This window comes from Colobus angolensis, unplaced genomic scaffold (genome assembly GCF_000951035.1).
Source record: "Colobus angolensis palliatus isolate OR3802 unplaced genomic scaffold, Cang.pa_1.0 Scaffold445, whole genome shotgun sequence".
Taxonomy (NCBI): domain Eukaryota; kingdom Metazoa; phylum Chordata; class Mammalia; order Primates; family Cercopithecidae; genus Colobus; species Colobus angolensis.
In genome coordinates, this window is record NW_012117877.1 from 1,354,646 (window position 1) to 1,368,088 (window position 13,443).

A 13,443-nucleotide genomic window follows, 5' to 3' on the forward strand; every position below is an offset into this window, starting at 1 on the left:
AGTTTGGGTCTTCATGTGTACAAAGAGGCTTGGGAAGAAATCTTTGATTAATTTTTCTGTCTTGCAGAGTAATTCCCTTCTGGTCCCAGACAGTCTAAGAGGCACAGATAAACGCAGAAATGGGCCTGAATTTTCCAATGACATCAAGAAAAGGAAGGTGGATGATAAGGACTCCAGCCACTATGTAAGTAATTAAAGGACTTGAAATAGCATTTGTTTGCTTACTGCTCACCTGAGTGAGTATCCAGGTATACTCTAAGATCTTAGTGATAATTCCATGTCCTTAAAAATAATAACATAAAGAGGAGAGGTTCTTACATTGTAGGATATTATTTCCCTTTGGGGCAGTAAATTATGCTTCTGCCGGGCTCAGTGTTACGCTTTGGACTTCCTGCCTTTGTTACTCAAAAGGGAATATGAAAATGCAGGGCTGGCTTTGTGCGCTGTGCGGTTGCTCAGGGCCCTGCTGTTGTTAGGAGTCCCCCCAGCCCCTGCTCTCTCTTGGTGTATCGCTCAGATCTCACTATCTTTGCGTTCTCAGTTTTTGAATAAGGTCTCTACATTTTTCATTTTGTCCTGGACTCTGTGAATTTAGTAGCCACTTCTGTAAAATAGAGTAAAAATTATAGTGTCACAAAAGCTTTGTGGATGCTGTTCTGATGATATAGGCTCATACTACTTCTCAAGGCAGAGCTCAGCGTTTTCCATAGTGAGCGTTCTAGTGAACTAAGTTCTTGGTGAAAATGGAAGAAACCCCAGAGGCATCTTGTTTAAATTCTGTAGATGAGATCACTCTACTGGTTGATGGAGTGGGGACTGTTGTCACAGATCCAGCTAAAACCACATTCAAAAGGAAACCAAACCAAGCCAGATGGCCATTGGCTCTGGTCTCAGGATTATAAACATTGCAGCCGATGTATGACTTGGAGTTGCCTGTATGTCCCTGAGTGTCTGTTTCAGGATGGATGCATTCTCAGGAAGAGTATGAAAGCAGAGTTGCTGAATTGGGGCTACGTCCCTGATGCCCTTGGAGGAAGAGGCATCAACTGTGCAGGCTATGTGGAGGTCTAAACACGAGACAGACGATAGTGTCTCCTGCTGGCTTGCCCAAGCCTGTAGCTGACGATAGGTAACATCTTTTTGAGCACCACCTGGAGTTGGTGCCAGGTACCTTGTGATTTTTACATGGATTATTTCATTTAACTCTTAAACATCCCAGTGATTTGCTGGAGCCAGCTCTAGTATCTCTGCTCTTTGGCACTATGCTAAGATGCCCAAAGCCAGCTCCAGTATTCGATTATTTTACCAGAGATCCTCTATTTGGTTCGCACTTTGCCCTATGCTTTAATAACATACTAAGAAACAAAGCTGTTGGTTCTCCCCATCCTAACCCAACACTTTTTAGCACATATCATTCTCCCCTTGTCTGTTGCCCAGAGCCGATGTCCCATGCGTGTACTTTCATTGTGACATTCAGTGTTACTAAGCAAGTTGGAAGGTTTATGACATGCAGATATTTGCTGAGGTAGAATTCTGATGTTACTAAGCAAGTTGAAAGGTTTATGACATGCAGATATTTGCTGAGGTAGAATTCTGAATTGCCCTTCATGAGGCTGTTGTGTATAGTAAGTTATTTAGTAATGAGTGCTCTCAAATCCATAAAGCTTGGCATGGTAGTTTTGTAACCTGCATGTACCAGGTTTGTCTGGTTGGATAGATGGTTAGGGACCGTGTGTGGAGAGTATGTTGGAGAGTCTGGGACAAAGGCCTCAGATCTTAGATCACCGATGACAGACATGTACTGTCCTTTGCAGTACCCTTTGCACAAAGGGTAAGATTTAGTACAAAGCTAAGATTTAAATTACAGTAAACTCACTTCAGAGTTCCATTGTAATAAAGGAATTGTTCGCTACTTTTTGCTAGTTCCCTCTGTGTACTAAATTAGCCATTTTAAATTATTATTTTCTTTTTAGAAGATAAACTCTTTTAGTTTATATTTTTTCACCACCCCCACCCTTAATACCTGGAAACATTTGTGCTTTGCTGTGGGCTTTACCAAGAGAAAACAGATTTTCGTTAGTATTAGTTTTGTTCTTTATTGCATGAAAATGTTTATTTCAGTAGACTGTTATTTAGGATTACCCAGGCTTCCTCATTGGTTGTAATTTGAATTGTTACTAGTGAATTGCATGGTGCCCTGTAACCATGGCTAAAATATATCTTGTAACACACTATTGAAGAAAATAAATTGGGTCTCCCACATGTAGTGCTCTGTGTATGATTAGGAAACAAATCATTTAAGACTTGAATTTAGAGTTGAGGGTAAACTTTCTAGCCTAGATTTGTCGGCCTACTTCAGAAGGCCAATGTGGATAATATTTGCACTTGTTTGTACTAATAACTTTTCAGATATTATTTCTATATTCTTCATTGACAACAATATCAGTACGAGCATTGTTTAGATCATAAATTCGGGACCTCTTCCTTTCCAAGAATTCAAACCCATTGAGATGTCCTGCTTTTTCCATATACCTACATTGTATAATGTATTACTCTGCGCTGAAGGACATGAGACATTTTGGCTAAGAAAGTAGACTTTTTCCAGCCTGCCTCAAACTTGATGGAGGGGGTGATTGCATCATTGAATAGTTTTTTTGTTTTTTGTTGCTTTTTTTTTGAGATGGAGTCTTGCTCTTGTCACCCAGGCTAGAGTGCAGTGGCACAGTCTCTGCTCACTGCAACCTCCGCCTCCCAGGTTCAAGCGATTTCTCCTGCCTCAGCCTCCTGAGTAGCTGAGATTACAGGTGCACACCACTACACCCAGCTAATTTTTGTGTTTTTAGTAGAGACGGGGTTTCACCATGTTGGTCTGGCTGGTCTCAAGCTCCTGACCTCGTGATCCACCCGCCTCAGCCTTCCAAAGTGCTGGGATTATAGGCATGAACCACTGCGTCCGGCCCACATCATTAAATTGAACAGGCTTTATTTTATTTATTTTTTTGAGACAGAGTCTTGCTTTGTCGGCCAGGCCAGAGTGCAGTGGCATGATCTTAGCTCACTGCAACCTACACCTCCTGGGTTCAAACGATTCTTGTGCCTCAGCCGCCTGAATAGCTGTGACTGCAGGCATGCGCCACCACGCCTGGCTAATTTTTGTATTTTTAGTAGAGACAGGGTTTCACCATGTTGGCCAGGCTGGTCTTGAACTCCTGGCCTCAAGTGGTCTGCCTGCCCGCGTTGGCCTCCCAAAGTGCTGGGATTACAGGCGTGAGCCATCATGCCCATGCCCAGCTGAACAGCTTTTCCGAATATTTTCCAAACCCAGTGCTACCTTGGAGTTTCCTCTGATTAGTAAATACTGTAGCTTTATGAAGGGACAATGAGAGCCCTATTGCAGAATGCCAGTGCCTTTCAAATATTGCCATCTATTATCTTTCCAAAAATACTTCAAGCTGATTGCCAAAAAGGTTTATTTCTAATTTACTTTTTTGTTACTTAAGAGAAAAAGATTGGGTTTTGTTTGCTTATTCCATCCACCGGCTAGCTTTGCTGGATTCGTTTTGTTTTTTGTTTTTGATTTTGTTTTTGTTTTTTTGCATTAACTAATAATCCCATGGGAAAATGCTTTACCTTGAAATCATATGGAAAGACTCTGATATAAGGGTATGCATATTTCAAATTAGAGATTTCAGCCCTCAAGAGAAATTCAGCTGTTGCAACCATTTACTGAGCACTTACAACCTGCCAAGTATTTGCAACTTGCCATCACCTGTAAACAAGTTGTGATTGAATAGTTGGTTTGCTACTGCTACAGAATTCCTGCCTGAAGCTTTGCATAGCCCCAGGTTAGATGAGAAGAACGGGAAGATGATAATAATTACTAGGGCTGGCAAACTGATAGAGAGCCTGCAGGCCTGTCCCAGGTAGTTTTTTTTTCTGTCTGCTACCAAGAACTATAGAAAGAAATCTAACTGTGCCCCAAACCCATTCTTAGCTCTTAGTAAATGGCGTTAATGTTTCTTTTTTCCAGGACAGTGATGGTGACAAAAGCGATGACAACTTAGTTGTGGATGTGTCTAATGAGGTAACCATTCTTTTCATCAAAGTGTATCTTCAGAATGATTTGAATAACGTTATGAAAATAATCTAACAGTGAATGAAGGAAGTAGAGCCCCTCAGTGGGGGGACCTCTTGCAACTTTTTGCATTAAGAAGTTAATGGTTGTTCATGTATGGAGCAATAATGGTCTAACTGACATAAAGTTTTATTTCCTTAAAAAAAAAAAGATATTTCCGTAGACATTTTGAATGCCTAAGTTGGATGTCTGGCTCCCCTTTCCTTCCAGTGCCCTCTAGGCAAAGTTCTTAAGCCTGAGGCACAAAGAGGGATATGACTGTGGGGTTGTGGGGTTGTTTTTTATGGCATGTTTGCTGGTATGTTTGCGGAGACCACGCTGCTCATTATAACATGGTGTTGGTCACCGTGTACACCCCCAACCCGAAGGACTTTCAGCACTGCCCTTGAATTTAGAGAATGAGTGTGGAAAGGGAAAAGGTCTGTCTGTTACAAGCTGTATCACGAAAACTTTTGATTATGTTCGTTGAGGACCCTTCTTCTCCGCGGGCAAGCCCTGCCCACTCGCCCCGGGAAAATGGAATTGACAAAAACCGCCTGCTAAAGAAGGATGCTTCTAGCAGCCCAGCTTCCACGGCCTCCTCGGCAAGTTCCACATCTTTGAAATCCAAAGAAATGAGCTTGGTAGGTAAAGAAAATGGACACTTGCCTGTTTGGCCGTGTATGTTTCATTGTGGACTGGAGGACCCTGAAGTATTAGAAATGTAGGGGTTTTGCTGCTTGAGGGTTGTATTTTTAAGAGTTTACTAGTGAAACTCATCCTTCTGTTCTTTGTCATCATTCAGGGTTTACTTTTTCCCCTCTCAGTCATCTCTTTTCAGCCACGATTAGGGAGGGTGTACACACATCCGTGTTCATTGCCGCCGCCGCCTTCTTTTTTGAGACAAGAGTCTCACTCTGTCACCCAGGCTGGAGTGCAGTGGTGCAGTCTCGACTCACTGCAACTCCTGCCTCCTGGGTTCAAGCGATTCTCCTGCCTCAGCCTCCTGAGTAGCTGGGATTACAGGCGCGCGCCACCATGCCCAGCTATTTTTGTTTTTGTATTTTTAGTAGAGATGGGGTCTCGCCGTTTCGTCAGGCTGGTTTCAAACTCCTGACCTGGTGATCCACCCACCTGAGCCTCCCAAAGTGCTGGGATTACACATGTGAGCCGCAACTCCCAGCCTCATTGCCTTCTTACTTGGGGGATATGTCCTTGCCACACAGCTCTCTGAAACTTCCCAGTTGACAAATGGTTCAAACTTCTGAGTTTTTTTTTTTTTTTTTTTCTTTCTGAGACAGAATCTCACTCTGTTGTCCAGGCTGGAGTGCAGTGGTGTGATCTCGGCACACTGCAACCTCCGCCTCCCAGGTTCAACCGATTCTCCTGCCTCAGCTTCCCCAGTAGCTGGGATTACAGGTGGCCATCACCACACCTGGTACCACCACGCATTAGAGAGGGTATACACGCATCCATGTTCATTGCCTTCTTCTTCTTCCTTTTTTTTTTTTTTTTTTGAGACAGTCTCACTCTGTCACCCAGGCTGGAGTGCAGTGCAATCTCGGCTTGTTACAGGGTTTCATGTTGGCCGTGCCTGTCTTGAACTCCTGACCTCAGGCAATCTGCCCGCCTCGGCCTCCCAAAGTGCTAGGATTACAGGTGTGAGCCACCACACCTGGCCTCAAACTTCCGAGATTCTTAAGTCTTCATTTTCTTAGGCTGACCATTTATCTGGTAGACTGATCCCTAATATCGGGGCATGTCATAGAGCATGCCCCGATGTTGTGGAGCTCGTCAGATCAGTGATGCACAAAGGAGGTCCCAGGGGAAGCCAGGAACTGGTGCATCAGAACCCATTCGTGGTCATTCATTCAATCAAACTTGGTAGACTGCGTCATCTTTTAACAATAATATTTCATAACAACCCTGCAGTTAATCCTTACCTGGTCCCTGTAGGCGTTATCCCGTTTTACCGGTTGCGGAGAATGAATAACTTAAGGCTACACAGCTGTGGCTCATGATCAGAAAGAGCTCTCTTTAGTCTGTGCTCTTTGCCACACTGTATTGGTTCTTGGACTGTGTTGTAAAGCACATGAAAGGTTGAAAAGCCAGAGAAGGTGCACTGTAACCCCGTTACTGTCTGGACTCTGAAAGGCCCCTTACTGGTGTTCCGTCTCTGCTCTGCGCTGGTGGGTCCACTTCGGTTATGTAGGCAAGTGGGTGGTGACACTTAACTCCAAAGTGGTGTTCTTTTTAGGCATATTGGTAAGGCTAGCCCTGGGGCTTTTGTCTCTGAGATATTGGCCCCACTCTCTCTCACCATTTGTCTCAACCCCAGGGCTACCTAAAAAGGAGACTTGAAAACGGGTCTTCCTTGGACTTTCTTGGCGGCCGGGGCATGTGTTTCTGAGTGCCTGGGAAATATTCTCTGGGTGGTCATCTTTCTAACTTGGCGTTGACCCAAAGTCCACAGCCTGATGGAAAATACTTTTAAAATAAAATCTGCGGAGGAAGAAGTGTGATCATGTTCTGTGTCTCTAGCTCGAGTTTTAATTCTGGCAGGAAGAGGAAAGGTCAACATTTCTCGCTCACAAGTTAATGCTGTCAACATTGTGTGGATTTATGAAAATTGGCTGAGGGAGTAGCTAGAAGGTGCCCAGTGTCCCAGCTGCTGTTGTGATAAATTGTGTAATATGGCTTGGATTAAAAATAATACTCATTTAATTTGTTTAATGACACCAGCATGAAAAAGCCAGCACGCCTGTTCTGAAATCCAGCACACCAACGCCTCGGAGCGACATGCCAACGCCGGGCACCAGCGCCACTCCAGGCCTCCGTCCAGGCCTCGGCAAGCCTCCAGCCATAGACCCCCTCGTTAACCAAGCGGGTAGAGCATCGCCTGTTGTTGTGCTTTGTTTGGTTTCTCCCATTCCCAGCTTGATTTGTTGTCTGTTAATGTTGTGATGCAATTGCCCTACAAATATGAAATGTACTTAGGGCCACCCTCCTTCCTATCTCTGAAAAAGCCATGATAAGGAACAGATGTTTGTCCTTGGGTTTCAGCAGCTGCACTCTGTTCAGTCTCCAACTGTTTACATTCAGCTTTTCTTTTTTTTCTTTGAGACGAAGTCTCGCTCTTGTTCCCCCAGGCTGGAGTGTAATGGCGTGATCTCAGCTCACTACAACCTCTGCCTCCTGGGTTCAAACGATTCTCTTGCTTCAGCCTCCCAAAGAGCTGGGCTTAAAAATTAGCCTGCCACCACGCCTGGCTAATTTTTGTATTTTTAGTAGAGATGGGGTTTCATCGTGTTGGCCAGGCTGGACTCGAACTCCAGACCTCAGGTGATCTGCCCACCTCGGCCTCCCAAAGTGCTGGGATTACAGGCATGAGCCACCTTTCCCAGCCTTCTTTTATTTTTAAATAATTCAAGTCCTAGGGACTTCAGGAAAGTTTCTGACAATTATTTTGAACACAAGCCTCCCTACCTAACTAGCATTGTGCGTCTGACTTTGCTAATATTGGCTGAAACAGTGGTTTGGCCGGCCCAACCATGCTCCTTGCAGACTGTAGTTGGTTGGTTTTCTGCCAGGGGAGGCTTCCGGAATCGGTGGTCTCTCCTTCAGTAGAAATTAGGAGGGTTTCCCTGCGACTCCAGCCCTTAAAAAACTCATAATTTGCAACCTGCCATCCCCCGGTGGGAAAGGAAAAAAGCAACAACCTGGGCCCAAAGGAAAACAGGCAACAGGGTCCTCCTCCTAAACCCGTGCTTTGGTTTACGTAAATCCAGGATTGGGTTTTCATTTGGAATTGGTACCAGGGATTGGAAAGTTCCGACTGAAAGAGAAATCTTGGATTTTATCGAGAAAATCTTCTTTTGAGATTAAGTCAGGTAAACACTTAGTGTCTGTGCCTTGGTTTGCCCTCTGTAAATTGGGTATGGTAATACGCTTAATTCCCCTGGCTTCCGGTGCCGCTACTTACACGAATAAGAAAATGTGTGGGTTGTGCTTCCCCTGGAGTCTCTTTCCTGGAGATGAATTCCACTCTGGGGAAGGAGGGATCCAGTGTATAAAAATTGGAGGTGATTTCCCCCCTCCCCCAGAAGCCTTCCCTCTTTCTCTCTCCCCGTGAGTGACACTAACAAATGACGAGGCCAGACTTGCTGGTCAGGTTTGATGGAGTGGGTCCGTTGAGTGATGCGTGGCTTGTGTTTCTTTTCAGCAGCTGGCTTGAGGACACCCCTGGCAGTTCCCGGCCCATACCCTGCTCCTTTTGGGATGGTCCCCCATGCTGGCATGAACGGCGAGCTGACCAGCCCAGGTGCTGCCTATGCCAGTTTACACAACATGTCACCCCAGATGAGCGCCGCAGCTGCCGCGGCCGCCGTGGTGGCCTACGGGCGCTCCCCCATGGTAGGCCGTTGTCGGGTGGGCTCTGGTTGGGGTAGGAATGCTGCATGCTCCATTTAGCGCTGTCAGGTTTGGGGCCAGGCCTCTCTGTGCTGCATGGGCAAGAGCAGCCAGCCCCACACACCTCGGAGACAAAGACGCCCAGTGTCCCAGCCACACACTCGCCTTCCTCTTGTCAGCTTTCATCAGCACGCTGCTTCATTAAGTGCGAGCCAAACGTGTTTTTGTTTTACTGTTTTTGTGGATGAAAAAGGCAGTGTTTAGAAGTTCCTTCAGTGGTTCAGGGGACATCTGGTTTTCTCCCACCAAAGTCGATTTTTTTTTTTTTTTTATTATACTTTAAGTTCTAGGGTACATGTGCATAACGTGCAGGTTTGTTACATATGTATACTTGTGCAATGTTGGTGTGCTGCACCCCGATTTTTTTTTTTTATTTGAAGGTGATGAAATGATTCAAGTGGTTCACAGAAGCCTTTTCATTCATTTTCTTGAACTTTTTTTTCCTCATTAAACCTTAGGAAAAAATGTCTGAGAAGCCATTGCTTTCTCTTTCTATGCCTGTGCTACACTTTAAACCCAATAGCCTGATTTATGTATAAGTGGTCTCTGTAAACAGGTAGAATTCTGGACAGACTGAACCACAGGGACAGGCTGGCCTGTTTGCCCTGCCTCTTGCCACTGTGCAAATGGTCTAATTTTTGACCAAGAAGACACAAAACTGCATTTGAAGGATAGAATTGGCTCTGTGATCACTGATTGCGTTAAGGGCATAAAATCCCACCATCATTTCTCTTGGTTGTTTGAAAAACGCCCTGCACCTTTCTCTCTGGTCCCCTCTTCACATAGCATTACCTCCACTAATTTGTGGTGATGTTAAGATTCATTGGTTTTTCCTGATATTGCACTTGCAGGAGAGGCTGTGCAGTGGCGGGCAAAAGTGTTGAAAGTAAGGTGGTCAGCTGAGAGACTAGATGCTGTCCTTATGCTGCGCAAAGTAGGGAATCCATGTATGAATGCTTAAGCATTAAATTAGACCTGTGGTATGCAACTGGGGATGATTTTGTTCCTTGAGGACATTTGATAATATCTGGAGACACTTTTGATTATCATAACTGGGGGTGGGAGGGGGCAGGTGTGGATTCCTCTTGGCACTAGGGGCCAGGAATGCTGTTCAACATCCTGCAATGCCCAGGATGGCCCCCAACAAAGAAAAGAACTGTCTGGCACAAAATGTCAATAGTGCTGAGGTTGAGAAATCCTAATACAACATATTGCTCTGTGAACTTGATTGCCAGTCTAAGGGAGGTATTTACCATGGGGAAGTGGTTCTCAGTGCGCAAATAGATCACATCTCCTCTCTACCTCCCAAAAAGGAAGTGGGTCTTGTGGCGTTCAGAGGTGCTTATATTACCTCTTGCATAGTAATTAAAAAGAAAAACACTAGGCCATGTTACTGTTCCCGTTGAAGTTGCTTTGGGGATCTATGAGTTTCTAATGAAAGGTATTGATGTTCACAAAGTGCCTGCTGCAATAAACTGAGTCTGCAATGCCTTATTTTTGTCTCCAGGTGGGGTTTGATCCTCCCCCTCACATGAGAGTACCTACCATTCCTCCAAACCTGGCAGGAATCCCAGGGGGGAAACCGTAAGTACCTCAAAGACCTTGGTTTTGTTTTAAAGGTGGTTACTCAGTCATTGGTATTAGCAGACTAGAATTCCAAAGGGAGTACAGGCTTGGGCGTTTCCAAGGAGATTTCTGTGTCTTTTCCTGAGGAGTGTTAACACTTTCTATAAATAGGCAACTTGTAGGTGTCATGCCTCTGTCTTCTCCCTGGGGGTGATCTCCTAAGTTCAGTTATTTCTAGAGAGAAACTGTTGGAGATGAGGACGAGGTGGGAGGAAAGCGCTGGAGGTGACTGGCCCTCTTTACTTGACCCCTCAGAAAGCTGCTCTGCTCTGCCATTTGGTTAGAGGGCAGCTGCTGGAGATTCCCAGCTGTGCTGTGTTGTGGGCAGTCAGCTGTCACGAACTCTTGCAGGCTTAGACATTCGAAATGTGTCATCTCTTTACCCAGCTCCGTGCCACCTTTTTCTTATTTTGGTGGAAGCGAGAGTTACTTGAAGGGTAGGTTGTGTTGCATGCCAGCACCCCGGGTTTACCCCCAAGTAAAGTTTTGATGAGTGCTCCGAGAGATCTAGAATTATAAAAAGCAAAGCGGCTTCGTGGGGAAGCAGGAAAAGTTAACGTTCATTTTGTGTTCAGTGCACAAAAGCACTGGAATTTGAAAAAACTCAGTTGGCTATTCTTCCTGGGTCGCTTTAAAAATTGCTTCCTTTTCATCATGTTAGTAATTAGAAGTGTGGTTTCAAAGAATTCCTAAAGTTCTCAAATTTTTTAAACAGCAGAATTGAAATGTGAAGGTCTGTTTTGCTTAGCAGCAGAACTCTGCCTTCTCCAAAAATAGCAGAGGCCAAGGCACGGTGGCTCACACCTGTAATCCTAGCACTTTGGGAGGCTGAGGCGGGTGGATCACCTGAGGTCGGGGGTTTGAGACCAGCCTGGCTAACGTAGTGAAACTCCATCTCTACTGAAAATACAAAAATCAGCTGGGCATGGTGGTATGTGCCTGTAATCCCAGCTGCTCGGGAGGCTGAGGCAGGAGAGTCGCTTGAACCTGGGTGGCGGAGGTTGCAGTGAGTGAAGATCACGCCATTGCACTCCAGCCTGGGCAACAGAGGGAGACTCTGTCTCGAAAAGAAAAGAAAAAATGGCAGGTCTTTGCAAATTTAGTTGTTTTCTTTTCTTTTTCTTTGTTTTTGAGACGGACTTTTACCCTTGTTGCCCAGGCTGGAATGCAATGGTGCGATCTCCGCTCACTGCAACCTCCGCCTCCCGGGTTCAAGCAGTTCTCCTATCTCAGCCTCCCAAGCAGTTGGGATTACAGGCGCAAGCCACTATGCCTGGCTCATTTTTGTATTTTTAGTAGAGATGGTGTTTTATCATATTAGTCAGGCTGGTCTTGAACTCCTGACCTCAGGTGATCCACCCGGCTCAACCTCCCAAAGTGCTGGGATTACAGGCATGAGCCACCGCGCCCAGCCCATTTTTTTTTTCAATAAAGGTACAGGTGCTACATGTCTTAGGCCTTCAGTTTGTTTTTGTCATACCCTCGCCTTCATGTAGTTGCTTTCAGCTTTTATCAGTACGTCACTTGCACGTCACAGTAGTGAGTTTTTTATTTTTAGAAACAGGGTCTTGCTCTATTGCCCAGGCTGGAATGCAGTGGCACAATCATAGCTGATTGCAACCTCGACCTCCTGGGCTCCAGCGATCCTCCTGTCTTGGCTTCCTGAGTTGCTAAGACTATAGGTGTCTGTCACCATACCTGGCCAGTTTTTAAATTTGTTTTTGTAGTGACAGGATCTCCCTGTGTTGCCCAGGCTGGTCTCCAACTCCTGGCCTCACACGGTCCTCCTGCCTTGGCCTCCCAAAGTGCTTGGATTACAGGCATGAGCCACTACACCCAGCGTGGTGAATTATTTTGAGCAGTCCACTCAGCTGCCCTGTCATCCTTGGTGTGGTTTTGATAAGAGCCTTGTTTCAAATAAACCACCAGCATGAGATAAAATTGAATTTCTTACCCTGTCACCTGCTTTTTAGGAAAGGCGATTCCCATTGCACTACTTTTCATGTATTATAATCTCTCTTTCACAATAATTTGATTCATGATGAAATGAGGTTTTTGTCTACACTAGGAATCAGTAGCGATGTTAGGAATTTAAGATGACATCTGTGCCCAGTTCAGGGAGTCAGGGGTAGTATTGCTCAATGCTCACTTAGCTGGTAGTTCTCTTCCAGTTGAGTACCCATGGACTAGTTACTACCCGGTGTGTTTTCTTGGGGATTTGGGAGTGCCCCCCTGCTTCCAGCCTGGGAGGTCCTTGGGGCACTTGTGAGCATTTCCTGTCTGTGGTTGCCAGCGGTGTTGTAGCTGTTCTACTGATTGGTGAATGGATGAAAGGCAAACCGGTAAAGTTGTGATGAGAAGCAGTAATACCAGTAACTGATGAACCTTTGGTGGAATAATAGGGAAATAAGGCCAAGTTCAGCTGACCCTTAGGGAAAGTTAGCTTCAAGAGTTAGAGGTACGGGGTGTGTGTTCAGCTGCTAAGCCCCCACCTTGGGTGTAATTGAAGATGCAGTGAGGGAAAGCGGGTGAGCAGAGCTGTGAGCTGTGATGCTAGGGTGGAAGGCTGATAGGTGGGCACAGTTAAATTGGACCCTGTTCCTTATGTGTGTGTGTGCGTGTGTGTTAACAGGATCAGTTGCAAGATAGAAGTAGCATCGTGCTTATTAGAGTTAAGTATTGATGTCCTTGGCTTGTGAGCACCTTGCATTTCTTTGTGTTCAAAGCTGTGCAAACTAGAATCACAATGTGCCTAAGGACAAGGACAGTGGACACAGTGGCCAATGCTGTGAGACTGTGTCAGGGTACTTTTCTCAGCTTGGTCAAAGTGGCCGTTGGCCTTTGGATCTGAGCAATCATTGCTCTCTCTAAAATAATTAAAATCTCTCTCTTTATTTTATTAATTTATTTTATTTTATTATTATTATTTTTTAGAGACACTGGGTCTCCCTGGGTTGCCTAGGCTGGTTTCGAATTCCTGGGCTCAAATGATCCTCCTGCCATGGCCTCCCAAAGTGCTGCGACTACAGGCATGAGCCACCGTGCCCGGCCTAAAATATATTTTTTAGGATTCTCTTTCATGTTTGAGCCATATTATGTGAGGAAGATAGACTTAATATCAGAAGGAAAAATGAGCTTTGCCGTTGTTGCCAGGGTCTGGGCTGTATACAATCTTACTGTGTCTCTCTCTCTCTTTCTCTCTTTCTCTTTCTATGTGTGTATGTGTAATATAT

At 45.2% G+C, this 13,443-nt stretch overlaps 1 protein-coding gene across 11 annotated transcripts in view; it reads left to right on the forward strand.

Moving 5' to 3' along the window:
• TLE1 (transducin-like enhancer of split 1 (E(sp1) homolog, Drosophila)) overlaps window positions 1–13,443 on the forward strand; it is a 105,739-nt gene that overhangs the window by 68,985 nt on the left and 23,311 nt on the right. For 3 of the 11 annotated variants that reach the window (XM_011957517.1, XM_011957520.1, XM_011957527.1), the window contains 6 exons: window positions 68–184; window positions 4,031–4,084; window positions 4,606–4,758; window positions 6,857–7,001; window positions 8,337–8,527; window positions 10,092–10,168. In XM_011957517.1, the coding sequence (XP_011812907.1) occupies window positions 68–184; window positions 4,031–4,084; window positions 4,606–4,758; window positions 6,857–7,001; window positions 8,337–8,527; window positions 10,092–10,168 (737 nt within the window). Of the gene's footprint in view, window positions 1–67; window positions 185–4,030; window positions 4,085–4,605; window positions 4,759–6,856; window positions 7,002–7,902; window positions 8,005–8,336; window positions 8,543–10,091; window positions 10,169–13,443 lie in introns of all 11 variants that reach the window. The other 8 variants (XM_011957522.1, XM_011957525.1, XM_011957516.1 and 5 more) reach the window with 7 other exon arrangements.